The sequence below is a fragment of the Ursus maritimus genome, unplaced genomic scaffold (assembly GCF_017311325.1).
Source record: "Ursus maritimus isolate PB19 unplaced genomic scaffold, ASM1731132v1 scaffold_24, whole genome shotgun sequence".
Taxonomy (NCBI): domain Eukaryota; kingdom Metazoa; phylum Chordata; class Mammalia; order Carnivora; family Ursidae; genus Ursus; species Ursus maritimus.
This window is the reverse complement of record NW_024424897.1, coordinates 12131791-12159617: the sequence shown is the minus strand read 5'-3', so window position 1 is coordinate 12159617 and position 27827 is coordinate 12131791. Positions and strand designations below refer to the sequence as shown.

The 27827-nt window shown below is 56.6% G+C and overlaps 1 protein-coding gene across 2 annotated transcripts; it reads left to right on the top strand.

The window, feature by feature from the left end:
- Positions 1-27827, top strand: AXIN2 (axin 2). 2 transcript variants are annotated; one of them, XM_040640358.1, is made up of 10 exons: positions 1-919; positions 8600-8740; positions 17087-17189; positions 19548-19688; positions 19836-20350; positions 20615-20806; positions 21116-21349; positions 21846-21941; positions 23142-23309; positions 26774-27827. In XM_040640358.1, exons 1-10 carry the CDS (start codon positions 105-107, stop codon positions 26898-26900), a joined length of 2532 nt encoding a protein of 843 aa, XP_040496292.1. In that variant the 5' UTR covers positions 1-104; the 3' UTR covers positions 26901-27827. The 2 variants fall into 2 exon arrangements, with proteins under 2 accessions (XP_040496292.1, XP_040496293.1); XM_040640359.1 differs by lacking the exon at positions 20615-20806.

Sequence of the window (27827 nt, the reverse complement as noted above, 5' to 3'; positions counted from 1 at the left end):
GATGAGCCCCTGCTGACTTGAGAGAGAAAGAGAGACCACGCTGATTGCTGAGAGGAACTGGGGGGAAGAGAACAAACAATCTCCGGGCGAAGAGCTCCCTCACCATGAGCAGTGCTGTGTTGGTGACCCGGCTCCCAGACCCCAGCAGCAGCTTCCACGAGGATGCCCCCCGACCCCCAGTGCCGGGGGAAGAAGGGGAGACCCCGCCGTGCCAGCCCGGGGCAGGAAAGGGCCAGGTCACCAAACCCATGCCTGTCTCCTCCAACGCCAGGCGGAACGAGGATGGGTTGGGGGAGCCCGAGGGGCGGGCGTCCCCGGATTCCCCTCTGACCAGGTGGACCAAGTCCTTGCACTCCTTGTTGGGCGATCAAGATGGTGCTTATCTCTTCCGCACTTTCCTGGAGAGGGACAAATGCGTGGATACCTTAGATTTCTGGTTTGCCTGCAATGGGTTCAGGCAGATGAACCTAAAGGATACCAAAACTTTACGAGTAGCCAAAGCGATCTACAAAAGGTACATTGAGAACAACAGCATCGTCTCCAAGCAGCTGAAACCTGCCACCAAAACCTACATAAGAGATGGCATCAAGAAGCAACAGATTGATTCCATCATGTTTGACCAGGCACAGACTGAGATCCAGTCGGTGATGGAGGAAAATGCCTACCAGATGTTTTTGACTTCTGATATATACCTCGAATATGTGAGGAGTGGGGGAGAAAACACAGCTTACATGAGTAACGGGGGACTGGGGAGCCTCAAGGTCGTGTGTGGCTATCTCCCCACCTTGAACGAGGAAGAGGAGTGGGCTTGTGCTGACTTGAAGTGCAAACTGTCACCCACTGTGGTTGGCTTGTCCAGCAAAACTCTGAGGGCTACAGCGAACGTGAGGACCACCGAGGCTGTTGAAAATGGATACAGGTAAGACTTTGTCCGTCCAGGGAGGGGGCCGGGGGCTGGGGGCTGGGGGACCGTGTGGACTTTGCAGATGTTTTGAGTTAAGTGGGGCGGAGGGCCGGATGGATGTGCTGCTGAGGCTGACAGGTCTGTTGAGAGCTAGGACCGCTGGCCATGAACCCTTTGATCTTGGCTTTTCGTTGTTTCAAGTGGGGAGCAGTGCTGCACACACAGCTGAGTCTAAACCTGCAGTCTTCCAGGACTGACTTCAAACAGTGGCAAGCAGTGTTCATTAATGCGGGTTCCTTATTATCCTGGACCAGTCTTGGAAGGCTGAGAGAGGACAGCAGCTTTTGATGCCTCTGACTCACCCAATACACTAAGCGCTGGTTTTGGAAGGGGTCATTCACCACTCAGCAGAGAGAGGAATGAATGTGGCTGGGGAGGCAGCTGGGTTGTGGAGGCACAGGGATATCGTGCGCACCCATTGGACGTGGGGGTAAGTGGGATCTTTTGAACTTTTCTGTTCAGATAAGAGCCAGCAGTTGGCTTAACAGCTGAGGTTGTGGTTGTCTCTGTAGCATTAGGTGTTGACCTGGCAAGAAGCCCTCCAAGCTAGGGAAGGCCCTGTGACTTTCCTGAATAAAGGACCTTTAGCTTTAGAGTCCGCTGGTATATTAATCTAGGTTTTACATGCTTGCAGCCCGAGGGCAGACCCCCGTTGACTGTTGTGTTGCTTAGTGCTGGCTGAGAAGAGTCTTGGACAGAGAGCACAGGGCCCTGGAGTACTTTCCCTTTTTGAAGCTTCGAAGATCCACAGTCCTTTAGAGAATGGCCAAGTCTTAAGATTCTTGACCTTTGGCAGCAACTTCAGACCTCCTGGTAGAATGAGTTTTTCTGTGTCCCTCCCTCTCTCCCCGTCCAGATAGCCAAAAGGAGCCTCTCACTTCTAGATCTGTTGCTTGTTGCATGCAGTGGAAGGGGTGGTGGGCCCTTGATTGCTCTCTGAATGGCTTAGCTTGCTATCCATCGTGTATTTCTTCGTGGGTTTGGGACCCGGGATGCACTCGAGTGGCTGCCTCTGTGGAGACTGCCCTCTCCCTGGAGGGTCAGGCCTTCAGTGTCCCGCAGGAGCAAGAGGGACAGGGTAGCCGCATCTGAGCCTAGAAGCAGTGAGTTAGGGGTGGCCCAGAGAGTCGACTTTTTCCGCAGGGAGCGAAGAGCTCGTTCTCCAACCACCAGAGGGCGCTCCGACAGCCTCGCGCGCTGGTTTACCCACACTCAGACATCTGGTCTACACCTAAGTGCGACTGGATTGGCTTCTGAAAGGAAGCAGAGGATCACGTGAAAGGAGTTGTTTCACCGTCTTTACGCTTCTGATTTCAGGGAGTTTCGCGCTTCTGGTTTCAGGGAGTTTCGCGGAAGATATTGGTCGGGCCTCTGTGGTGGGGCAGTCCCCGCGCACCTGCTGCTCCCGCCCCGTTCCGTTAGGTGAATGTTCTGGTAAATGTGTGCTGGTCTCCTTGCTCTCCAGTTCGGCAGCCTAGGCGGAGACTACTTAAGGCCTGTGGTAAGGCTGCCACTCCAGGGGCTTTCCGACAGTGGAGCTTCTGTGTCCCCTTTGTGAACAGTGTCCCCTTTGTCAGCAGCACCACGCGTGGTTGGTGTGCAGTGTGGGATGTCAGGGAAAGAAAGTGCTCCCAGGCAGGACCCTGCTGCGACCCCTCCCCTTTGTGGGTGGGCAGTCCAGAGCCAGCCTGGATGTGCCCCTCCCCCTTCCAGAGGCCTCCACTGGGCGAGGACCAGGATTAAACTTTCCGGAGTTGACCCTTGCCAAGCTTTTGAGATCCTGGGGGCAGGGGCCAAAGATCCCTTGTTTCCAGTGCTGGCCACCTTGGTTGTGGACTGTGGGCCTCGCTGCTCTGTCGATGACACCTTCTCATCTGCCCCTGGAGTTGCCAGGCTCTGTTTGTGTGCACTTTCTCGCACTGTGGGGTTGAAATGAAGTATTTGACCTGCACTAAACAGAGCCCACACATCTTAACTGGGCATCGTCACAGAGAACGTAACACCTACCCAGTTTCGTTTGGACATGCAGGCACTTCAGGTGTACATAGGGGTGTATTGGGAGGTGTCCCAGATTATTCCAAGGCCCTGTCCACTCACTGCCACCTGGGTTGAAGTCTTTCTGAGCCCCGCGTGGCCTTCTGTGCAATGATGACTGGGCACCATCTCTTCTGCTCATGTCGTCGGTTGCTCCTAGGATCAGAATCGGGGACGTGAAAGCCGTTGGTAAAGGGAAATGTTCGGAACTCTCGTAAAGCATTAGAATTGGTATCATTTAATCACGGTAAGGAGCAGATATGTGAAAAGGGCAGCCAGGTTAGGCGAGCACCTTCAGAGAATGCCTCCTGGCTTCTAGCCCATATTCACTGTAAAGTTGGAGAGTGGTCCGCCTTCCCAGGCCTCTGCTTTCTCTGCATGGTGAACTTCAGCCTGTCTTTTCAGCCAGCTCTTGGGATGTAGGGATCCCGTCCAGCTCTTTCAGGTCTGCCTCCCCCTGCACGACACTCACTCGTCAGGCAAGGTACGTGGCAGATGGGACGAGCCTCAGAAGCGAGTGACATGAATGAGACCGACACCCGAGTCCTGCCGAGGGGTCCGCCTTCCTCAGCTCTGGACGAGCAGCCTTGGCAGCTGGGTGCCGGGAGCGCTGGCCCGCCTTCCAAGCCCTGTGTTTACCTTGGGCACTCAGAGGAGGCCTCCTTTTTAATGACTTGTTTGTGTCCTCACTGATTTGGTGTCAGGTTTAATATAAATAGTTGGAAAGGAAGAGCAGGAATTATCCTCGGAGGGAAGGACTCCGGTTTGTGAGTGCTGGAGTGGGATGCCTGGGCTTTTGATGGGCTCTATAAATAACTTAGAGCCCGAGTGACCCGTGGTGGAAGCACGTGTCAAAGCCCCAGCACAGACACAGACACAGAGCGTCAAGGTGTGTGTGCAGGGCCTGTGGGATTAGGAGCGCAGCCCGGCATGTATTTTGGGAAGGAGACCGTGTTGGGCTCACAGACTACTCCCTTGTGTCCTTCCCTGACCGCACTGACCCTGGTGCCCTCCTGCGCCAGGCGGGTCTCCTGTGCCTCCCGTTGGACCCCCTCCTCCGTTCTCCCTTCAAGTAAGTCGGGCCTAGCAGATGGCCCTCTGCTGGCTCCCGGTGCTTCCTGTTCTCTGAAAGAACCCGCTGAGGAGGCCCGTTTTTATGCGAAGCCACTGGAATCAAGCTTGGCTTCGATTATCAAAGAAAATGATGCCATAGGAAAGATATGCTGGGAGCAGTAGTCCCCAGCTAGAGGCTGGGATCTCTGAGGAAGGCAGTTTGCTAAAAGGCACTTGGAAGAGTTGGCCTTTCTCATGGCTCAGCTGCGCAGGGCCACCTGAGTGCTGGGCCCCCTCACTGAACGCCCCCGCCCCCACCTTGCCTTAGATGATGCTTCTTGAGGCAATGGTTGCCTTTTGGGCAGTGACTTTGTGAGTACGTCGTCAGAGGGCTTTCCGCAAGCCCTGCGCACACAGCTTTAGAAGCAAATACTTGCTAAGTTGCACGGTTTGGGGAGGGGACCCAGAAGGAGGCCCCAAAGATCAGGTCTCTTGTGCTCTCTGTAGGGCGGGTTGGCCCTGGGGAGGGGGCCGGGGCCACAGCGCTTTCATCAAGATAAGAGAGAAGAATAAGCTGGGGGAGGAAAAAAAGAAAAGAAAAAGCCAGCAAACAGTTTCCCTTCCCTGAAGGTCCCAGGAGTCTCTGCTGCCTGATGGCTGAGAAGCCCTTTGCACATGGACTTGCAAACACAGGTCTGCGGACACCCGCCCAGTGCAAAGTCGGTACCGTAGGCCTCCAGTGTCTGCAGGAATTTAAAACCCTTGCAGCAACCGTGGGAGCACAACAGTCCCGAAGAAATAATCAAAGCATCTGGGTACAATTACTGTAGCGTGGTCGAGTTTCTTTCCTTTCCTTTTTTTTTTTTTTTTTCGTAAAAGATACAAGAAAAGAGCTCTAATCCGTTTTCTTAAAATCATGTGGAGATTTTGACAACATTCCGGGTTCTTAAGAATTGAGTTTCTGTGTGTCTCCACGACCCTGCCTCCTTCCTCTACTCCGTCCTCCCTCCTTTGTTACGATTGTAGGAAAATCCAAATACTTTATTGCAGTCAAGCAAGCTAAGGGTAGTATATTCCATTTTTAATGACTGGTCACACAGGGAGCCCTCTATTTTGGAAGCGGAGGACAGGTTTATTTTGGGACCCATGTGTTTTGTGATCCACTCCAATGAGTGCTAAGCTGTGAGCACACACAGGATAGTTCAGTGTCTTTCTGGTTGAGGAGGGAGGAGGGATTTCTATTGAGTGGTTTGCTCCCCGAAGAGGTTGACTCCAGGACCTTGTCACTGAGTGAATACCGCAGACAGCAGCCCTGTCCGAATGCTCTTCAGGGCTGCGTGGGCCCTTTTGATCTTGTACTAAGGCCTCTTAGACCAAAACACTTTCCAGCCAGCCATCAGATGGCCCCAGGTCTTTTAAGGCTGTTCAAGCAAAGCCTAGAGCTTCTGCCACGCTCGCTCCCCCGGCTGGGAGCCACTTGCAGGGAAGACAGGCCTGGCCCTTGCCCTCATGACGCTTCCAGTCTGGCTGCGTGGGACGGGCGTTCAAGGCGTGGACGTACCAACGCCGTGTGACCATAAGTCATGATAAATACCGCAGAAGAAGGAAGAGCCCCCCACCCCCCGACAGCTCTGTTTTCCTCGGCAGTTGTTTTTTTGGAGGATTACCAGTATCTCCCCTAATCACAGTGCCCTTGAGTCTTTGGAGAATGTAAGAATTTCCTGCCGATGGCCGTGTTTGAACCAGGTGACTTTTAGGTGGAGACCCCACGTCCGTGGAGGCGCTGACTTGACCGCAGTCACCTGCTGGCCGGAGCTAAGCCAGCAGCAGCTCTCGGCCTCCCGATTCCCTTTCCCTGTCAAGGGTGTAGCGTACTTTCCTACCTCCGGGCTTCTGAAAGCTGGGAGGGGGCCTGAAAGAAGTTTCCTCGCCGTCCTGCTTTGACGCAGTAGCCGGGTCCAAGCACCCAGAGAGCGGGGAACTTTGGACTGTTTTAAAGACTTGGGTGAGTCCATAACCCCATCCACTCCGTGGGTCCACTCGGTGCTCGGTGCTTGGTGCTTTCTGACTTAAAAGCCCATTTCCTCTCGTCTTGCCTTTAGTGGCAGTGCCATCCTCTCCTTCCTTTTGACTTCCCTCATCAACTAGGAGACATTTTTATTCAGTCAGCCCTCCTCCCATCTCCTCTCTAAAAAAAAAAAGTCAGTTGCCCTTCCTTTGCTCCCACAGTGCCTGGAAATCCCACATTGAGGACAAGAAACCAGTGTTGAGGCCTGGAGGGCCTTACGGTCCTCATGTAATCATCACAGCATATCCTGGACAGTGGGGAGACATCGTGCCCTCTACAGACCTGAGCACAGGGCCGGTATCTCAAGGACAGCTCAGGGTCACTCGGGCCAAAGTATTCAACGGGTTCAAGCAGGACATTCCTCATGTGCACTTTCTGGTCAGTTCTGCACCCATGTGCCGTTTCCAACATCTGGCTTTATGTTCGGTTGACCTCAGTAGAACAGAATCATGGTCCCTGCTGACGTCGAGCTCCCGTGGGAGTATCTAGATGTGGGTTTGCTGTGGCCACATGTCCAGCCAGGTGGCCTCCAACAAGGCTTTTGCCCCCCCCCCCGGGCTCTGCGCCTCCTGCCACGGTTGTGAGGCTGCAAGGTGACTGGGCAGTAGACGTCCCTTGAGCACCTACTGTGTGCTGGGGCGGGGGGGGGGTGCAGCCACGCCCCAAACAGAGAGCCCGCCTCTTATGAGTGCCCTGTGTGTGGCAACTCTCTGATGTTTAGTCACATCTCTAAATAGAGGAGGTCGGCTTGGGTTCATTCGGGCTCAAAAATGCTCAGACTCTGGGTGTAACTTTTCCCGCTGGTGTCCTCACTCCGGCTGGAGCGCAGGCCTCAGCGACACGACGGGGCCCGGCCGTCCCATCCCAGCTGCCGCCGCGGAGGCCCTCACACCACACTGTGGCCACGGCTCCTGCCCACACCCGCCCCTCCATCCGTCCAGTGCGGTGGCCTGGCCTGGGTCCCACATGCTGCGAGAACTTGTTGAACCCTTGAGGCCGGTCTCTGTATTAGGAGGCAGGAAGAGTTTGGGTGAGAGCTCAAGAAATCCGTGTCTTGCCAGTGACCCCCGGCTCTGCCCCAGGGCAGGCTGCTGTCCTGTGGGGCCACCACGGCACGCCGGTGAGGCGGGCCCAGGACACCTCCTCCCCCAGGTGGCTGCAAGCCTGGGAGGGTGTGAAGTGTGTGAAGTTGCACCCCTCTGTGAGCCTGTGCCAACGCGGCGTCTGCCTCCCCAGTGGCACCCCCCCCATTTTGGTGACCAGGCCACTGGTGCCAGGAGACCGGAGACCCAGGCCGGGTCAGTCCAGAGCCCAGCACCGTGCCGCACAGGCAGGAGGTGACTAGGAGCTTGGCGATGGCCCGGAGAGGCTGCTTTGACCTCTCACGAGTCCCTTTCATCTGCCACCCCCAAGGCCATCTTTAGAGACCCGCGCGATGGCCGGATGGAATGGAGTCTCTCTTCTGGGCCTTCCCCTTCTCCCGCAGTTGGTTTCTTAGCTGTTGGCTTAGACTTGGTGGGCCCAGTGGAGTATGCCGGGGTCTCTGTCAGCAGGGCCTCCTGCGACTTCAGGCTTGACGGGCCTCTTCCTGGAGCCCGCTGACCACAGTGGCCCCTTCCTCCTCCTCCCCCCACTTCCATCCTTCGCTGGTGACACAAGACGAATGCAGCCCCGCCGGGGCCAGGCACACTGGCGGCTCTGCGAGGAGATCTGGAGGACAGACTGGGGCGGCAGGGGCCCCTGAAGCAAAGGGCAGGAGACACTGGAGGACGGGCCTGGACCTTCCTGTGAAACAGCTGTGCAGCCAATTTGGATCCTGCAGGCCTTGCTCTCAGCCTAGTTGCCTGGAGGAGGCGGGCCCGGTGGGGGGAGCGGGGAAGGCCCGGCAGAGGCCAGCTCCAGGTGGGGTGCAAGTCCTGAGCCTTGCCTTGAGCTTTTCTGTCCCCTCTGTCCAGCGTACTGGGTGCAGGGTGGGAACGAGAAGGCGATGCCAGGCCTTGGGTGGCTTGAACCTTGGAACTATGCTAACAGACCCGATGGAGAGTTTGGATGCCTAAGACCTCTTGGGGCCCTAAAACCGTGTTCTTCCAGTGCAGGCTTGAATATGGTGGTGGGGAGGGAGAAGACCCTTCACCTCCACGACTTACTCTCCTCTTTGATTTGATAGCCCCCCTCGCCCCCAGGAGTATGTGTTTAGCTCTTTGTAGGATCCTCCGGGCTGGTTATGGCTTCCTCTGTCCCCTGGCAGACCTGCCCTTGGCAGCAGGGGAACCCAGCCTGCTTTCTTCCCAGGATGAGCTGGTGGCTTGGCCGCCCTCCCTTAGGTCGCCCCAGCTGTCTGCCCCAATGAGCAGCTGGCCCCAGGCAGCAGGTTGGCATCCGTGCATGGTGGGATCGTGCCCTCCCTTGTCCCCGGGTTGCCTGGTCACCTGGTGTCCGGAGCGAAGCGGTGATGCGCTGCTCTTGTACTTGGCCCGCAGGTCCTTCAGGAGGAGCGATCCTATGAATCCATACCACGTCGGTTCTGGCTATGTCTTTGCACCGGCTACCAGCGCCAACGACAGTGAGATATCCAGCGACGCGCTGACTGACGATTCCATGTCCATGACGGACAGCAGCGTGTAAGTATCCTGCTGTCCCCATCGTGGATGTGGCTGGCAGTGTGACCCACCAGGCCAGCAGGGCGGAGCCCTCAGGCCTCCTCAGCTGGCTTTGCAAACCCCATCTGGGTGTGTACGGGCGCTTGCTCACTGGGAGGGGAGTGTCCCAGCTCTGCGATCTGGGTTTGGGAGGGCGATGGGGTCTTGAAAGGAAAGTTGGCCTGTAGAAAACTAAAGCAAGATAAGGGTTAAGATGACCATCCGTGGATTCTTGAGTCTAGAAAGCCATCTTCTGATTGTCCTTTTGGCTTTCTTCCCTGGATGGAAGTGCCCGGCTGGGCTTGAAACCCAGGGTGTCCAGTCTGCAGAGCCAGCAGGTGGGAGACGGGGTGGCGTGGGAAGGGAGGTGTGTTCATTGTTTCTGAAGGAAGAGGCACGGGAGGTGAGGGGCAGAAGGCCGGAGCCCGCTCAAGGCCCGCCGGGCGTCATGTGCCCTCCTGGATGTGTTCAGGTGGACCTCAGCCGGTCACCAAGTGCTGGCGGAGTGTGTCAGGTTCTGCCCCTAAGTGGGGCTTCTATCCAAAGGTGTCTGATCTTGATTCTTTTCAAGATGCATCTGGCATACTAAGAGTTTGTTCCTTTAAAAAAAAAAATTACTATTGAAGTATAGTTGACACAATGTTCTGTTGGTTTCAGGTATACAACGTAGTGATTCCACGATTCTGTACATTACTCAGTGTTGACGATAAGCGTAGTCCCCGCCTGTCACCATGCAGTGTTGCTACGGTGTTATGGACAATAGTCCCTCTGCCGTAGTCTGTGACTGGAGGTTTGTGCCTCTTAGTGTGCTCTTCGCCTGTGTTGCCCATCCCCCACACCCACCTAGAGTTTGTTCCTTTGCTTTCCAAAGACAATCCAAGGCATCAGCCTGGTAGGTCTGAGGAGGTCAGCAGGCTGGCAGGTGGGCTCACAATTTGCACTGAAGTCACTTGAAGTCATGCAGTGGTGATCTCTGGGTGGAGAACAGCCATTCTTCTGAGTCTCATCGCGGGGCATGTGCGTGTGCGTGCGCGCGTGTGGGTGTGGGTGTGGGTGTTGAGCTGGATATCTCCATCTCTTGCCATCCTTTGAGATCCTGATTCAGAAGAGCCTAGGGAGGTGGAGCCTGGGGTTGGGCAAAAGTCCCCCAAGAGCCCACCCAACATCCAGTTGAGAACTACCATTCCAGAAATGGCCTTTGAAGACGTTCCACAGGTGTGTGGGCAGTAAGAGCCTCCTCGGCCAAGGGGACAGCTTTGGAAGGCAGACCCGCGGAGCCGCGCGTTAGGGCGTGTATAGAGTTTGTTCTTAGTATCCTCGCACTGGACCGTCTCCTCTTCCAGTTGGTTTGAAATGATCTGGTTTCTGTTGGCCAGTGTCCTGTGCTTTGGCCTGTGGCACGGAGCCAGTTGGAAGGGAAGTCGATGAGGTTGGTTTGGGATTCTGCTGTCGGTTTTCCCAGCGGCTTTCCTTGTGTTATCTCAGATCCCCCGTCAGTAAAGGGAGAGAGAGCCACAAGGTGACAGGTTCCATTTTGAATACAAGAAGAGCATTCTGGCGTTAGTGAAAATAGAATAAGGGTACACCTCTTTCATCCAACATGGAGAAATGAGGGGTTCCACGGAAGTTAGGTTTCCATCCATACTTGAGAAAAATTATCCTTTGATGGTCACAGGCCTTAAAATAATACATTTTTGTTCTATTTTAATTAAACAGTATTAGGCATACTTTATTGCTTAATCTCAGTCACGAATATCAAGATCTGTTTTCATCCTATATTGTAGTGTTATCTCCTAGCCTACAAGGCCACGTGAGGCTGTCTGCCCCCACTTTTTAAAAATGGCTTTTCTTTTTTCTCTTGGTCATTCTGCCTGCTGTCGTATTTTGCTCCTGTCTCTGTGCTTGCTTCTAACAACATTACTCCTTTAGCTTTTATTTTGGATTGCGTGGGGGAGGAGGGGGGAAGTCTTGGCGTCTTGAGTAAAAGGAGAGTATGTTGGGTTGGAATGAGGGCGTTGAGTGAATCTCCTAGGTCACGTGTAGTTAAGACTGTAAGGCTTCTGTTTGGTTTTCTTAGAGACTATTTTTGGCTGGCTTTCGGGCCCTTGCCTGCACTTCAGTCCCCACCGTTGAGGCGTTGTTCTGGTTCGTGCCGAACTAACTTGGGTGTAGTCCCCGTACATGTCTGAGCCTCACGAGACCCAGTCAGAAAGGTAGGCGGTCACTTGTGACTTTCACAGCTGGGACAGTAGGGCCCAGTGCCAGTGTGGCAGCCCCCCCAGCCTTGCCCTTTGCCTGTCACTCCCCTCCTGGACAGCGTGAACATCTCCAACAGGAGGTGTTGGGAGGACCAGTCGAGAATGAGACCTTTGAGCCACTTTGAGTTTCTTTAATTTATTAGGGACTCACACTGCTTTCTTTTTGAACGGTTTGGGGGAGGGGTAGGAGGGAACAAGTTCTAACTTCTCCCCTGCACTCCCCCCCCTTATTATTCCCTTCCCAGAAGAACTTTCTCAGTTTTTCTTGTTAGAGATGACTTTAAGGTTCCCACCCTTCCCATGTCAGCTAAGACACTTGTGGACTTGAAGCCCCGGCTAGCCCCCATCCAGGATCGGGGAAGTTCCCTTGGCCAGTCCGCTGTTCTAGATAGCCGGGGTAGGGCGTGGGCCAGTAAAGTCCACGTGGGTATAGAGACAGAAAAGGGCGAGCCCCTCAATACGTCACTTTCTCTTTGGGGCACACTAGGTACCCCTGAGTCCCGAGTGACAGGACCTCAGCGTTGTCAGCGGCCTTGGATGGGTGGAGAGAGTAAACCAGGGCATCAAGGCCAAGGGAAGATGCCTGGTAAGCCTCGGAGCCCCAGGGCCTCAGTGGTGGGCCTGACCTTCTTGACATCAGTGTTCGGTGCCCCGGAGCCATCTCCCAGGCACGTGGGCAGGTTATCCCGAGCAGCCGGCGTAGCTGGACCCACTCGGGCAGGTTCATACCACCTTGGGGCGAATTTCTCATCAGTGTGGGACCCTCCTCTCTCTGGAGTTGTTTGTCCAGGCTAGTTTGCCTCACGCAGACCACGGTGGGGGACAAAGAGGTCTCTGGAATAAGAGCCCATCATCCGGATGTGGGGGGTTCCTATGGGTCTCGGGCCGCCAGGCGCCGGGGATCCCTGGGCCCTCCTCTGCTTCCCTACAGGCGTGGCGTGTATGGAGAGCTCGGGCTGTGCGAGCCACTTTCTGGCCGGCTGGCCCTGGGTGTGTGTGATCTGCCCTGTGTCGGGCGGGTCACCCGGGATTCCCAGGGCTGGGATTAGACCCCTCTTCAGAGCTCTGCCAATTGTGGGCCTCGCACAGATGAGAGCATGGAGCAGGCGAGAAATAAAGTGTGTGGGGGATGAAAAGCTGAACTGAACCGCTTTCAGCCCATTGTTCTTCTGGGGAAGCTTAGCGGGGATAAGAGGGTAGCAGGCCCCTTTGAAATTTCCTTGAACAAGTGAATAGGAGCGCCCCATAAAGCATGAAAAGAGCCCTGGCTATTTCTCCCCGTCACAATGGGCGGCTCTGGCTGCCAGGGGGGCTGCCAGGGCCTGGGGACTGGGGCTGGCCGCCCTGCTGGGAGTTGGGGAGGGGACCCGGCCGGGGAGGGGGAGAGGGGGTCACAGGCGGTCTTCAATAGACTCCAGAAGGTTGGAGTTCATTAGACACAAGCCCGGGAAGCAATCGTCTCATTTGCGACAGGACCAATTAAGTCCCGGGGGCCTTTGCAAGAGGGCCGGCGTAGAAGTTGGGAAGGGCCGGCCTGCACTTGGTTGTTCCAGGGAGCTGTGTGCCGGGGGGCCTGGAGGTGCAGAGCTGGCAGGGGCTCTGAGGAAATCATTGCCTTCTCCCGAAGCCCGCTGCTGACTTCTGTTTTCCCGCTAAGTAAAAAGCCTGTAAAGATGGCTGGGGGTTTGGGCCTTCGTAGTAGGCCTCTGAGAGGGCTGCTTTATGAGCCCGTGACTCTGAAACCTGTATTCTCAGAAGAAATCGCTTTCTATTTTTTGGGGAGGGGGGGTTAGCTGCCAGACTCCAGCAAAGCCCTAAAACCCAGTGCCTTGGAGTGCTGGGCGCAGAGGCTCGTGGGGCCGTTCGCAGGGCATCAGGCCTGGGGGGATGCAGCCAGGGGCGGAGACCATCACCGGCAGCCGGTTCTTCGCCACCCAAGTGTGGCCTCTGTGTTCGGGGCGACCAGGAGGTGTGGAAGCTACGCCGACGACCCCGGGGTCTCTCGGTCTTCTCTTTTTGTGCAAAGTTGCTCTTACAGTCAGGGGCCATAAAACCAGCGCGGGATACTTCCCTCGCGGTTCCCGCGGAAGGGTGGCACGGGATCTTTTATGTATCTATTTGTGTTTCCTTGTATGTTATTCATGGGCTTACTCAGGGCACCAGGGAAGGCACCCGAGTGAAGTTCAGATCTTATCTTATCTTACAAGACCAGGCTTTTGATGCTGGCTGCCGTCAGAGGCTGCCTCCTGAGTGCTCGCCAGATGGGAACGGGAGCGGACACGTGTGCGAGCGAGCCGGTACTGCTAAGCCTCGGGCAGACGGCACCCAGGTTAGGCTGGGCACAGCGGAGTCCAAAGGCTAAGCTAATTGGCTCGGCTTAAATGGCAGCTAAGTGGAGTCCATGCTTCAGGACCAGTGCTCTCCAGAAGCAGCTGGGCCCAGCAGCGGGCTCGTTAGCTAAAATGCTTGTAATTAAAGGAGGACGGTATAGGAACCGAAACTCAGGCACCCTGCCGCTCACCGTGCTGAGCGTCCAAGAGACAGACCCGAAAGTTCTAGAGCCCGCGTACGGAGAAGAGGGGTCCTCTTCTGGCGTGTGAGGCTGTTTGGGAGAAGATTCTTGGCTGGTGGGGAGGTAAAGCCCTGTTTCCGTGAAGGCACCTGTTAATAAGCCTCTTTGAGCCTCTGCAAGGTGAGCCCCCTCTTCTCTGCCCTGGTCACAGTTCTCCTGCCCTGCCGTTGGCCCCTTCACCTGCCTCGGGGGTGGTGCTGAAATCATTTGTTCCTTTTGCCTTCAATCGGCCACGCACCTGCTTCTCCCCACCTCCCCCTTTCTATAGGTACTTCCCCCAGTTCTCTTCTTTCTTCTGCTCTGTATGGACAAAGCCAAGGAGGTATAAAAACCTTACCACTGGTTTCCATCTGGGTGGAATGGGGAAGAGCAGAGGCTACTAGAGGACACTTGAGGACAGAGTCTTGGGGGAGATGGATGGGGACCTCCTCTAGGACCTTTGAAGCCTCGCGTGTATCACAGTGAAGTCCCTGGGGTGCTTGACTCCTCCCCAAGGTTGTCAGGAGGAGGCCTGGAGCAGAGGCCAGCCACCCTTTTGAAGTCTGCAGAGGTGTTGCTGGTCAGGAGAAGGGCATGGACATTGTTCATGGGGCAGCCCTGGGGCAACGGAAGTGGATTAGATCAGTACGAGACCCAACCTGGAGGACCCCTATAGTCACCCTCACCCCACAAAGAATGTTAGGCAAGAGACAAAGGGGATCTTGAGTGTGCCTTGGGAACCACCTGGCATGCCCCATAGCCAGTGAGTACCAAGTGGTGGGGTACTATGTTCCAGAATGTTCCCCAGATCTTCCAATGTCATGTGACTTCACAGGGCTTAGGAATCGGACCATCAGGAAGCTTGGCTCCTCCAGGCGGGGGGAGCGGGGGGGGGTAGGAGGGTAGGTCGCTGAGTTAAGGACACCTCTTCTGGAGTTCAGCAGTGGCTCAGATTTGGATCGTGGGTCTAACTGCTACTGACTGACCCCAGGAGAGCTACAGAGCGTCTCTGACCATCTGTAAAACTTGGTGAAGTCGGATGAAGTTGGATTATATGTCACATGAGTCTGACCCACAGTGGGAACACATACCTGGGGGTGGGCAGCCTCACATTAGACCCAGCCCCTGGTGTGGAATCTGGTTACTGGTCAAGCCAGGCATGCTCATGAGCACCCAGTTTTCTCCCATTGTATAGGTGTTTCCAAGGTGAAAACGTTGAGGTTTGGTAAATCTATTCCAGGTGGCTCTGTAAGTTTCTGGACTTAGAACCTTTTATCCTCTCTGGCCTTCGAGGGCCCAGTCCAGTGAGCAGGAGGCTGTCTGAGAGACTCGGCCTGCACTGGTCAACCTGTGTGCTGTCTCTGGCCCTCTTGGCCTTTCTCTGGGGCAGGATTCACCCTTATGTGTATGTTCCTGCTTTAGATACTTTTTTAAAAAATTAATTAATTAATTTTTAGACAGAGAACACACAAGCAGGGGGAGGGGGAGGACAGAGGGAGAGAATCTTTTGTGCAGACTCCCTGCTGAGCGAGCAGCCCTACTCGGACCTTAATCCCACAACCCATGAGATCATGACCCAAGCCTAAGCCAAGAGTCGGGCCACTCAATGGACTGAGACACCCAGGTGCACCCCCTGCTTCAGATATTGATCCCTTTTCTCCCCTGGACCCTCAGTACAGTGATCCTTCCTGTGCTAATTCGTAGCCAGGCTTTGGCTAACCTGCCTCCCGGATGTACTGACCGACTGTGATCCCAGTCATCCCCACAGTGGTCCTGTGACCTGGCCCAGGTCAACAGATTTCTGGAAAGTGCAGCCACTTGGAATTCTAGGGCATCGCAGATGAGGAGCTAGAGGTCAACCAGTTACCCCTGGCTGCTCCTGGGTATTTTTAGGCAGTGCTGATTTTCACCCACGGCTGGTGAGCCAAAGATGTTTTTCCTCCTTCCACCCTGTGATGAACAAAACGCCAGGAAAAGGGAAATAACCAAATACCTCATTTCAATATTTACAGCCTCCAAGTATGATTCATTATAGGAATGTCGGAATCCTGAGGCTTTTGTCAATAAGTGGCCTCTAGAAGGGACAGCAGTGGGAAAAGAGTCACACCTTGACTGTGTGACTGCTTTCAAGCACAAAATTCTTTTTTTTTTTTTTAAAGATGTTATTTATTTATTTATTTGACAGAGACAGCCAGCTAGAGAGGGAGCACAGGGCGGGTGAGCAGGGGGAGTGGGAGAGGAAGAAGCAGGCTCCCAGTGGAGGAGCCCAATGTGGGGCTCGATCCCAGAACGCTGGGATCACGCCCTGAGCCAAAGGCAGACGCTTAACGACTGAGCCACCCAGGTGCCCCCAAAATTCTTTTTTTTTTTTTTAAATCATAGCAACTCCAGGTCATGTCTTAGTGAAGACAAGCTGGGGTGGAGGCTTTTCTTTACTTTTCTTACCTCCTCCACTTTTTTTTTTTTTTTTGGAGTATAATGATGAAGGACATAGGGACTCATCCTGCCTTCAGGTCTTTGCTCAAAGGTCACCTTCGTAGCGAGGACTTCGTTGGTACCCCCTCCCCCACCCCCCACATGGAACTGGAACTCCCTCACCCCCACCCCATCCTTTCTTCCCATTTCCCGTCCTGTATTTTGTCCCAGTACTTAACCGCTTTCTAACATGCTGTAGATTTTGTGTTGATATTTCCTGCTTCTTGCCCGCCACCCGGTAGAATATAAGCTTTGTGAGGGCAGTCGTCTGCATTTTTATCCCCTTCACTGCTGTCTCGCCTGGCGCCTGGAACAAGGTCTCACATAGTAGGTCCTCAAATATTTGAAATTGCCCAGAGTGCCATGTAGTAGGGGCTTTCTCTTTATGCCTACATTGGTCATGTGTCCTTGGGAATTCCTTAGTTTGAGGGGTGTTAGGGTTTGGAATCGAAGGAGGGAAGGAGCCCAAAGATATTCTCATGGTGATTTACGAAAGGAGGACATTTGGAAACAGGGGCTTGACTGTTGGAGAATGGCACCCCTTCATTATTGCCTGGCTCAGCTTTTCTGCGGGCCTGGTCCCTCTTCCTACAGCATTTTGCCCTGGTATGCTCCAGGAGGCCCTGGCAGCCTGATTTGGGGCAGTACGGCCGACTGTAAGGAGGACCAAAGGGGCCTCAGAGTCTCCTGTGTGGGCCCCCTGTAAACTGAAATGGGGAGCCTTCGCTGTGGGCTAGCTAGAGTGTAAGCCACTCCAAGGCAGAGCTGCCAGAGGAGCTTACCAGACTCTTTCCAAGTTGCGATCCTGAATCTCAGAGGGAGCCAAGTTGACAGAGGGGATTGATGGGCAGGGGATTTGGCGGTTTGATCTTGGATCGGTCCTTGCCCTTGGGAATAGCCATGGGGCCCAGGACGGGGGCACACGTACGTGGAGGCATGCGATGGCCCTGTCCATTGGTGGGATCTCAGGAGGGCTTGTGAGTTAGCCCACGTGCTGAAAGCATCCTCGTGAGCCTGTGGGTTCTGTCTTTTCCCTTCCCTTAGAGATGGAATCCCTCCTTATCGTGTGGGGAGTAAGAAACAGCTGCAGAGAGAAATGCATCGCAGTGTGAAGGCCAATGGCCAAGTGTCTCTACCTCATTTCCCGGTGAGTATAGTCTGGAGGGGAAGGCAGATACTTTTGGCCATGTTGAGTCTTGAAGATCAGGGCTGGGAGGTGGAGCGGGGGAGGTCCAGGGTAAGAGGAGAAGCAGCGCCTGGGGTCTGCTAGGGGAGAGGGAAGGAAGGGGGAACGAGGCAAAAGGTGTTACCTGGCTCCTTGGGGGGCGATGCTGAGCAGAGTGAAGTTCAAGGTGACCTACTCGAACCTCTGCATTTATTCTCAACTCAAAAAAAAAATTCTGCATGAGAAACTGAAGCAGTTCTCTTTTAGAAACCAAGCAATGGTGGGACTTAATCCATGCTTCGTTGGGTTCCTGCTAGAACGGAAGCCCCCTGAGGGCAGGGAGTTTTGTCTGTTCCATGAAGTGCCCTGCCCACAGCGGCTAGAGCAGTGGCTGGCGCATAGCAGGTCCTTACTAAAACGTGTCGGCCGAATCAGTGGATGAGGAGGCAGAAGGAAAATTGCAACCCTGGGACGTTTCTCCTGTTGACTTCTAAAGCCCTGGAAGGCAGCTGTCCCGTGTTGTCCGCTCCCGACGCCAGAACTCGGCTTAGTGCCTCCCGTTGAATCTGCGCCTGATGATTGCTGAGTGGAAGTGAGGGTCTCATGAGCAGCTTCTCCCTGTGGTTGACGTGAGAGGCCAGCAGGGCGTGCAGATCCTTTCCTGTATCTCCTCTTCCATGTCCAAGACCTGGAGGGCAGCCAGCGTGTGGCCCCCTAGACTCAGCAGAGCCCCCTCGTCCGTGTTTTAGGAGCTGTGCTTGCGATACACTGAGCTCCGAGATTGCGAGAGCACTGTTCCTCAGGGAGGGGAGGAGAGCGCCCAGCTTTGAGTGGCATCTGTGTTCACGAATCCTTCCTGCCAGCTTCCGACAATTGGCCCATCGGTGATGTTGCGTTCAGAAAATGAACACACCCAATTGCTAAATTCCATGTGGCACTCGTGCGTGGGCTGTTGTCACTGAGCAACTCCCCTCCGAAAGCCCCTGACACAGTCCAGGGTGGGCTTAACTTGGTCTGAATATTTAGCATATTACGATGCCTTCCTGGGGCCCTTCAGCATCCCCCCTCCTCAGTAATACTACCCCGCAAGTACAGCACTGTTGAGGATACAAGTTTTTTGGGGGGCAGGGCTGTGGGGGTGCAGGGGAGTATGTGTGTGAATAAAAGTTCTACCGCCCAAGCTTGTAAATTAGATGATTTTGTCCTGGGGTGTGCAAATCGACTTTCTCCATAAGGCAGTGCTTTGATCCGGGCTGCACTGAGCCAGCCTGCATGAGAGCAGCGGGGGGGGAGGGGGGTGCTTTCTCTCCCCGCCCCCCACCTCGGTTCTGTGGCTAAGTGGGCACCAGTTGCCGAGGTGAGCCCAGCTTAGCTGCAGGGGGAACGTGGGCCTTTGCAGGTCGGCTTTCTGCCGCCCCCACCCATCCTGAAGGAAAGGGCAGAGCAGGAGGGAAATTGAGGAAGGAGGAGGCCGACAGCTGGGGGGAGGGGGCGGCGGGAGGACCAGAGGACGGAGAGCCGGGCGGTGGGAGTCCTCTGTTTGCTGCTTTTGGCAGGCACCCTCGATGCCTTTGTATATTGTGGACTTGATTTGGGGATGTTCCCCTTTCCCCTGATAGATGAGCTTCAGGCAGCCAAGCTCAGCGGTGCCCTGCTGCGGCCCGCAGCGTCTCCCTTCGTTTTCTGCACAGAGCCGGGGAGGAGGGGCGCAGGGGGCCAGGGAGATCCAGCACAGTGTTGAAACAACGCCACCTCAAAGGTGCGCAGTGTGAGGCCACGAAATAAATTACCACTTCTTCTGATCCGGCCGTGTGGCTCCCTTTTTCCCTCCCCTCTTCTTCCCCTCCGCCCCCACCTCCCTTCCAATCGTATTATTTTTTTTAATTTCCAGCTCCCTTTCTGTTTAGACTCTACTTTTTATTCCTTGAGTTGGTCCCTCTCCCCTCCCCACCTCAGAGGGCTGCTGGGTTTTTTTTTTTTTTTTTTTTTTTGATGTTTGACAACAGTCTTTGAAGATTTTCTACTTCAGAGTAGCTACTGACGGGCTGGTTGTACTACAGAGAGAACAAGCGGGGCCCCTCGGAGTGCGACCAACTGCTCCTGCCCACGGCAAACGCCGGTGGGGACCGTGGCTCTCCATGAGGCCGCGGCGCTGGCGCATAAAGCTCCCGAGCAGCCTGGGCGCCGCACCCGCCACTCTCCGCCCGCCTGCCCGTGCAGCTGTGGCTGTGGCTGTAGCCGTGGCCGTGGCCGTGGCCGCTGGGCCCGGGAAGCTCTGGCGGGTGCCGCGTGCTGGCCCCGCTGAACATGCCTCGTGTCTTTCCTCCCCCTGCCCCGTAGAGAACCCACCGCCTGCCCAAGGAGATGACCCCCGTGGAGCCCGCCACCTTCGCGGCTGAGCTCATCTCCAGGCTGGAGAAGCTGAAGCTGGAGCTGGAGAGCCGCCACAGCCTGGAGGAGCGCCTGCAGCAGATCCGAGAGGTAGTGCCGGGCCCTGTCCCTCCCCGGGCGGAGCTGTCCCCGCGCCCTGCCCTCCCCACGCCTTGGCACCGCCCCTCCCCTTGACGTGCTGGTGACCCAGGCTGGTCCCTCCTGCTTACCCGGTCGCTCCCCCTTCTGCCCCTCCAGGATGAAGAGAAGGAGGCCTCCGAGCTAGCGCTGAGCTCCAGGGAGGGGGGGCCCACACCGCACCCCCTCTCCCTCCTGCCCTCCGGCAGCTATGAGGAGGACCCGCAGACCATTCTGGACGACCACCTGTCCAGGGTCCTGAAGACCCCCGGCTGCCAGTCGCCCGGCGTGGGCCGCTACAGCCCCCGCTCCCGCTCCCCTGACCACCACCACCACCACCACCACCAGCAGTACCACCCCCTGCTCCCGCCTGGGGGCAAGCTGCCCCCGGTGTCCGCCTCGCAACCCGGGTGCCCCCTCCTCGGAGCCAAGGGCTTCGTGACCAAGCAGACAACGAAGCATGTCCACCACCACTACATCCACCACCACGCCCTCCCCAAGAGCAAGGAGGAAATGGAGGCAGAGGCCGCACAGCGGGTGCGCTGCTTCTGCCCCGGGGCCGCCGAGTACTACTGCTACTCCAAGTGCAGGAGCCACCCCAAGGCCCTGGAGCCCGGGCCGGCCGAGCAGTCTGGGTAAGTGGCGGGCAGACCGGAGCATCCCCGTGGGGCTGGCTCTCCCAGCCAGAGCCCTGGGTGGATGCGAGGTGGGGCTTCAGCGGTCACAGGCTTTTAGCTTCCAGGAGGGAGGCGCGGCGGGGGGGAAGGAAGGGGGGGGCAAGGAGAGCAGGTGCATGGGTCTTTGGTGTCACCCCACCACCCGCCGCTCTGTCCCGATTCGAGGCGTCACGGAGATGTAACGGGGGCTCTGGGCTGGGTGTGGGTCTTGGTCTCCCACAGCAGCAGAGGCAGTACCCTGCCCAAGCCAAGTGGGAGAAGCGTGGAGCCGGGCCTGGCCCTGCCTGCCAGGGAAGGAGGGGCCCCCGGCGGAGCTGGGGCGCTGCAGCTTCCCGGGGAGGAAGGAGACAGGTCGCAGGATGTGTGGCAGTGGATGCTGGAGAGTGAGCGGCAGAGCAAACCCAAGCCCCCTAGGTAAAGAGCGCCGCGGGCGCGGCGGGGTCACGGGCCGTCGCCGCGGAGGTGTGGGGATGGCTGTGTCTGCAGTCCGCCGAAAACAAATGGGACTTTCTGCTCCTGCCGTCTTAATATTTAACGTGGGACTGAGCAGACCCCACAAATGCCCTGTTTCGGCACCGCCCCCGTCCGTGTGATGGTGGGGTCATTTTTTTTTTCCTCTTCTCTCTTTGAAGGCAGGATAGAGAAGTTCTCCTGAAGTCACATTTTCCAGGGTTTCTAACCCCGTTTCTTTTCCTTCTGCATTCTCTCTCACTCCTTGCTCAGTGCCCAAAGCACAAAAAAGGCTTACCCCTTGGAGTCCAGCCGTGCGTCCCCCGCCGAGCGAGCCGGCCGGCACCCCCTGCTGGGGGGCAGCAACGGGCACCCCCGCGCTGCCCCCCGAGCCCACCCGTTCACCCAGGACCCCACGATGCCTCCCCTGACCCCTCCCAACACGCTGGCACAGCTAGAGGAGGCCTGCCGCCGGCTGGCTGAGGTGTCCAAGCCCCCAAAGCAGCGGTGAGTAGCTGCGGTGCAGAGGTGAGGGCGGGGGGCTGGTCCGGGGGCAGAGCCCTGGCCTGTCGGACAAGGGAGGGGCCTTCTCTGCCTGCGTCCCCGCACTCCTCAGGGAGGAGGGGTGGCTTCCGGCCACACACGCGTGGTCTTCCCACCTGCTAGAAGTTGTTCCTCCTAGTTGTGTTTGTGCTGAAGCGCTAGCAGGCCCAGGAGGAGAGCGAATTTCCATCATTCCTTACAAGTCCCATCCCTTACAAATGCCCCGATCATGCGAGGCTGGGTAGATGAGCGTGTCAGGAGAGCCCTGACCCGTGGAAGATCTAGAGCCTCGGCCCTTGGCGTGGGCTGGCATCGCCCCATCCCGGGCTCCCAGGGGGCTTCGGATGGCTGCTCCCTGTGGATGGAAGTTGGGTCTACGGTGAGGGCCTAGAGCGTACAGCTTTTCTGTCTGCTCCCCACTCGCCTCACTTTCCGTCCTCCGCTCCCACTGTGTTCTCAGGTGCTGTGCAGCCGGTCAGCAGAGAGACAGGAACCACTCGGCCACTGGTCAGACAGGAGGCGCGCCCTTCTCCAGCCCCAGCCTGGCTTCCGAAGAGTGAGTGTCTTTACCTGACCTTGCTGAGATCCCCCTCGTGGTTTATATACCAGGGCATTGACTCCTTGGCGTTGGGATTCTTGAAAACTTTTCCTAGGATATCATATCCCCTTGATTGGCACAACAGCCACGAGGAACTTAGGTTAAAGGCAGCTATTGCCATAAGCCAGGACCGTGGAAACCCTGTCTGCACAACGCGTTGGGACTTACACAGGTGTTGCTTCCTGAAGTGATGGATGGCTCGGGGTTCCCGGGCACGCACTCGTCAAAAGCCGAGGTGTGCAGCCATTAGCAGATGGAGAAAAGGGGGTCCCCAAACCCAGATGGAAACAGTGCCCTCATTCAGCTTGCAAGCTAGCAAGTTGGAAACGTCTCGTCACATGGAGCAGGGAGGTGCTTCTCCGCCGTCGCAGAGATTTGTTGGTTTTGCTTGGGGAGAACCCCGGGTCTTCCCCAGCAGTGCCGTGATTCTTTCCATAAGTTTACACTCTTGCAAAGTGGGCTGCAAGCCTGGCTCTGTTGAATTCCAGGATGGTGCATGTAGAAAGAAATCGGTCACGGGGTCTGAAATGGTCCACATATTCAAGTGTTCTTCCTCAGCTCGTTCATCTTGAGCAGCGAGCCACGTTTGAAGCCCTGCATAAGCCGCCACCCCGGACCCTCTTCTCGTTGGTTGACCTTTAGTGCACCAGCTGTCCGGGCCTGTGGCTTTTTCTAAGTCACTCTACAAACTCAGAAGAAATGAGGGAGGTCGAAATGACCGAGTGAACCCTGCCCATGGGCTCTGGCCTCCGTGCTGTCCCAGGAGACGCTCTGGGTTTGTCTCTGCAGCGTTCCCAGGTTGGCCTGAGTGGACCCATGGCTCTATGGCAGCTTCTCCCCTTGTCTTCCTTGGCAATCACCTGCTCATGGCCTCCTGAAAAAGACCCCATTGGGTGGTAGTGAGGGGGACAGTAGCAGTGTGTACAACCCAAAGGAGACTGTCCCTTCCCAGGTGCCCCATGCACCTGACCTGGACCTTGCACCCCCAGAGCTGGCTGCCTCTGTGACACGTGGACCGAGGGGGCACACCCGAGCCCCCTTTGAGCTCCTAGCTGCAGCCTCACGCTCTCTCTGGAGCCCGTGTTCCAGGGCCTGTGTGTGGTGTGCACTTGGCCACCTTCGAATGCTGAACGTGTTGTGTTCCATCTTCTCTCTCAGTCACAAAGAGCCGAAGAAGCTGGCGGGGGTCCACGCGCTCCAGGCCAGCGAGTTGGTCGTCACATACTTTTTCTGTGGAGAAGAAATTCCATACAGGAGGATGCTGAAGGCTCAGAGCTTGACCCTGGGCCACTTTAAAGAGCAGCTCAGCAAAAAGGGAAATTATAGGTAAGAGCCCTGTGGCTTCTTGCTGCTCCGCAGTTTGTTTGCTCAGGACCCAGAGCCAGAGTCACCTCCCTGGCCTGGCCAGACCCGGGAGGGGCCGGGCGGGAGGGCGGCGCTCGGGCCGTCGGGCTGCCTGGCGCTTCTGTTCCTTCTCATTTCCTCTCTCCTCTCATCACCGACAGAAATAACAGCAGCAGCAGGGAGGCCGCTGGGAGGGCTCTGTGGGGACCTGGATGGGCTTTTTCTACCAGGTGAACCAGACTCTGAGGAGAAAGGGGACTTGGCCAGGAGAGCTGGGCTTGGGCCATCTCGTGGAGGCCCTTCCCGAAAGGCAGAGAGCGGTGTGTGTGTCGGGGAGAGACAGACGGACAGACCAATGAGGAGGCTCGGGTCTAGGGGAGACTGGCTGACCACTCTGAAGGCTTGGGGAAGGGCAGAGGCTGTTGCCTGGAAATAGAGACAACGTTCTCCTTCCTCAGCCTTTCTGCCTGAAGAATTGCCTCGCGCTATGGAACGGGTCACGTGAAGCAGAAATGCTCTTGTGTCCATAACAGAGGGCGGGCAGGCCCCGGGGGTGGGCACTGGGTGGACAGGGCTGGCCACTCTTCCTGCTGGGGCCTGGGCAAGGGCACTCGCCCTCCTTCTAGCTCTCCTTGCCCTGTCTGCGTGGTGGACACGCCAGCCTGGCCTTCTAGGACCCCAGAGGGGATTCAAGAGCGGGGACCATGTCATGGTCACCTCCCCCTGAACGCGGGGTGGATGATGACTCCACCTGCGTCCGTCCAGAGTCCTAGCTGCTCCTTCTTGATGGCCTTCATCCCAAGGGAACACGTGGGTTCTGCTTCAGCCGTATCTCGGCTTGCGTGCGCAGGGCTGGGGAGGGGCACTCCTTTAAGGAGGAGCACGGTATGTGCTCAGAAGGTGCCAGCCTCCCCCCCACCCCCCTCGAGCCCGAGAGGGGAGTGCAGGACTGCATAGCACTCAGGGACCTGCCCAGCGGGCACTGGTTCCTGGATCCCGCCGCCAGGGCCCCGAGACCCCGGCCCGTCTGGAGCAGGCCCCGTGTGGCTTTACCGGCCACTCCACCTGGTTGGGCCAGGGGCCCAAGGTGATTCCTCTTACAGGGAAAGGATGGGGCTTGGGGGCGGGGACCCTGTAAGTGACGGAGGAGCGGAGCATGGCGCTGGGCTTCAGATCTTTCCATCTGACACCAGGGCAGACACAATTCTGAAAATGTATCAAAGGGATTAGGGAATAGCCCTGGCTGCTGCTTCTTTCCTCCTCCTCCTCCTCCTCCTCCTCCTCCTCCTCCTCTTCTTTTTTTCATCTTGAACAGACACACGGTGAAACTAATTACACAGGTGCGCCCCTCCGGGGATTCATTTTGATCTCAGCTGTGACTCGGCTGGACTTTGAGTGGAACTGCAGGTGACCTTCAGGGGAGAAGGGCCGTGGAGCTCGGAGCAGAGGCTGCAGGGGAGGCTTCGCGCTCAGCCACTCCGGCCACATCTGGCTCTGATTTTTTTTTTCTAAGGCACACTTAATAAGCCTGGCTTTGAAGCCCCGGCCTCCCCTTTAATGCACAAAGACTTGCACAAATGGTTGACTCTCAAATTCTTTACTGATTGGATCAGGCTGTGGCCAGACCCTTCCCAGCCGCCTTATCTCTCTCTGCTTGCTCTCCGGCCGGAGCGGGCTCGTGGCGGCGCGGGGTGCCATGCCTGGCCCTCCCAGTGGGGGTGGTGCCCCGTCCTCCCGCGCACTCCCCCTCACCCCCCAATAAAAAGCCCAGCGAGGATGGGGCCGCGGAGTGGGGGGACCGGGGCCGCACTGAGTAATCTCAACATGGCAGGGGTTCAAAAGGAGAACGGTCTCTCCAGACGTGCCAGACGCTATTGGTGCCAGATGTCAGAAGAAAGCAGAGTTTGCCACATAAAGCATGTTGCAGTGGAAAAGCCCGTTTCTTGGAGAAGATGAGGGCAGCGCAGTGCGTTTGAAGTCTTGGGGCCAGGGCCGAGGGAATGTGGCCTCTCTCCTCTCTGGAAGAGAGTGCAGTTCTGGAAAAGGTCACTGCGTGTTTGCTCAGAGGTGCCTTGAAAGCCCGACCTGGTAGAGCCGAGGGGTCGGGGCTGGGGGGCTGAGGGGCACGACCGAGGGTGGCGTCAGAATCGGAGCCTCATGTCAGGAAGGGGCCTTCCCCCCACTGTCCGGGGACCCCTGTGCGCCGTGCTCCTCCCTGTCCCCGCTCGCTGCCCCGTCCGGCCAGGCTGCTCACCCCAGTGCTGGGGCCCAGCTGGGAGCGCTAACAGCACGGCACCTTGACTAAACCAGCTGGTTGGCTTTATTTAGCCTTATCTCCTGCGAAAGTATTTGGCTTGCTTTCATTAAAGAGGAAAGAAGTTGAGCTCTAACCAAGGGGAATTCTTTTTTGTTTTTTTCTTTTAAATGAAAAGACAGAAACAAAAACCAACTGTAACCCTGAGATACAATTAAATTTTTTAGAGAGCTGTCCCCCTCCCCCCAGAGGACTGGGACCCTCCTTCCAGGAGTGGCCTTTATTGGCTGAAGGTGACAGCTTGCAGGGGCGAGTTTAATCCATCCGAGGGGTCTCCCCGGAAGGGGCCAGGGAAGGAAGGGGCCGGGCAGTGGGCCCGCCTGGAGGACAGCAGTTGTTTCTGAATGTGGCTCTCCTGAGAGAGGCTGGTCATTTGCCTCCACACAATTAAACAGTCTTAGAAGAAAGAAGTCTGGGGTGGGATAAAAGGAACCTTTAATCAAGGGGCATAATAGAAGGGTCTTTAGTGTTTGACCCTGGAGGAGTGGGGTGGGGTGGAAGCGGAGGGGAGGGAAACATAGCCAGGCCGAGGCTGTCTGCCACCATGGGGCTGGCCAGCCTCCTGCAGCGGCCACCGAGGAAAGCAGCCTGTCCTGTGGCTGTGCCAGGGCTGGGCCAGAGGAGCCGGCCTGTGGGTGCTACGGGGTGGGAAGGACAGGAGGTGTCAGCCTTCCACAGACTTCTACAGGTTCAGGGTGGCTGGGTCTGGGGCTTCTTGGAGGGACCCCCACCTCAGCTGCTGCTGATGGACCCGGCGTGCCCTGCCCTTCCCACCCCCACACCCCTCCCCGAAAGGGGAGAAAGAAGCAGGTGGCTCGCCTCCCCGGAGTGTGCTCTGCCCAGTGTGCGTGTGGGGTGGTCCCAGCATTCTGGGCCAAGGACTGCAGGTGGGAGGCCACCCCCGCCGGCTGCTCCTGCCGTGCCTCCCGGGTGACCCCCACCTGCCCCATCGCCCCCGCCTGCGGGCCAGTGGCCCCGGTGGCCGGTGTAAATCAGCTGCGGGCAAAGGTTCCCATGCACACCTGCTGCGGCAGAACCCTAGGACCCCTCAGTCCTCCGTGTTGACATCACCTCTCTTCCAAGCAAAGTAGAAAACGCATCACCAAGATGCTCTTTGGGTTTTCCTTTTAAGGTATTACTTCAAAAAAGCAAGCGACGAGTTTGCCTGCGGAGCCGTGTTTGAGGAGATCTGGGACGATGAGGCGGTGCTCCCCATGTACGAAGGCAGGATTCTGGGGAAAGTGGAGAGGATCGACTGAGCCTGGGGGCCGCCGCTGAGCCGGGGGGCCGCCGCCCGCGCCGCCGGCCTTGGCCGGGACGGACCGCGACCAGACGTTTTGAAGGAAAACTGAACCAATGAAGAAGACAAAATCTCGGGAAGAATTGGCCACTGGCCACTTGGGGAGGGGGGGGAGGGTAGGGAGGTTGGTTTTCACTATTCACGAGCTGGGTACTGAGATAAGAAAAGCCTGAACTATTTATTAAAAACATGACCACTCTTGGCTATTGAAGACTGTATTCGAGAGACTGCCATACATAATATATGACTGCCTAGGGAGCTGAAACCCTCGAACTAAGAGAATCTGCGTGTAGCTTACCTGAACCGGACCCCTTACCGCTATTTATTGAACAATTGATTCCCCCCGTCCCCAGTTTATGGATATGCTGCTTTAAACACGGAAGGGGGAGAGGGGAAGGCTTAATTGTCCTGTCCAGACTTGGGAGTTGAGCTAGGGGTGCATTCATGATTTCTTCATTAAAAGGGGAATTATTATGCTTTGCCCTGCATTTCTCCAAGCGGAGATGGACTTTTTTAAATGGTGCCCTACCATTGACACAGGCAGAAAATTGGTGCATTTTTTTTCTCTGCTGCTCTATTTCGTCATAAAGGTCTTAAGGAGGGATTTATGTTGCAACGTCACCGCCATTTGGGGTCATCGTGTGGGATGGGATCCATTGTGGGGCGGGGAGGAGCCTCATTTTGGGGACCCCAGATTTCCTCAGTAACTCCTTCTAACTCCCCACCAAGGCCCAGCGCCCAACGGCTGAGGCCCGCTAGAACCTTGGGGTTCAACCCGTGCTTGTATTGAAACAGTTCATTGGCGTGGTGGTTGGGTGGTCGGTCGGTTTTTCAAACTAGTCTTTGGCCCACCGCCATTCTGGAAACACCCCCCCGGCCCCGCCCC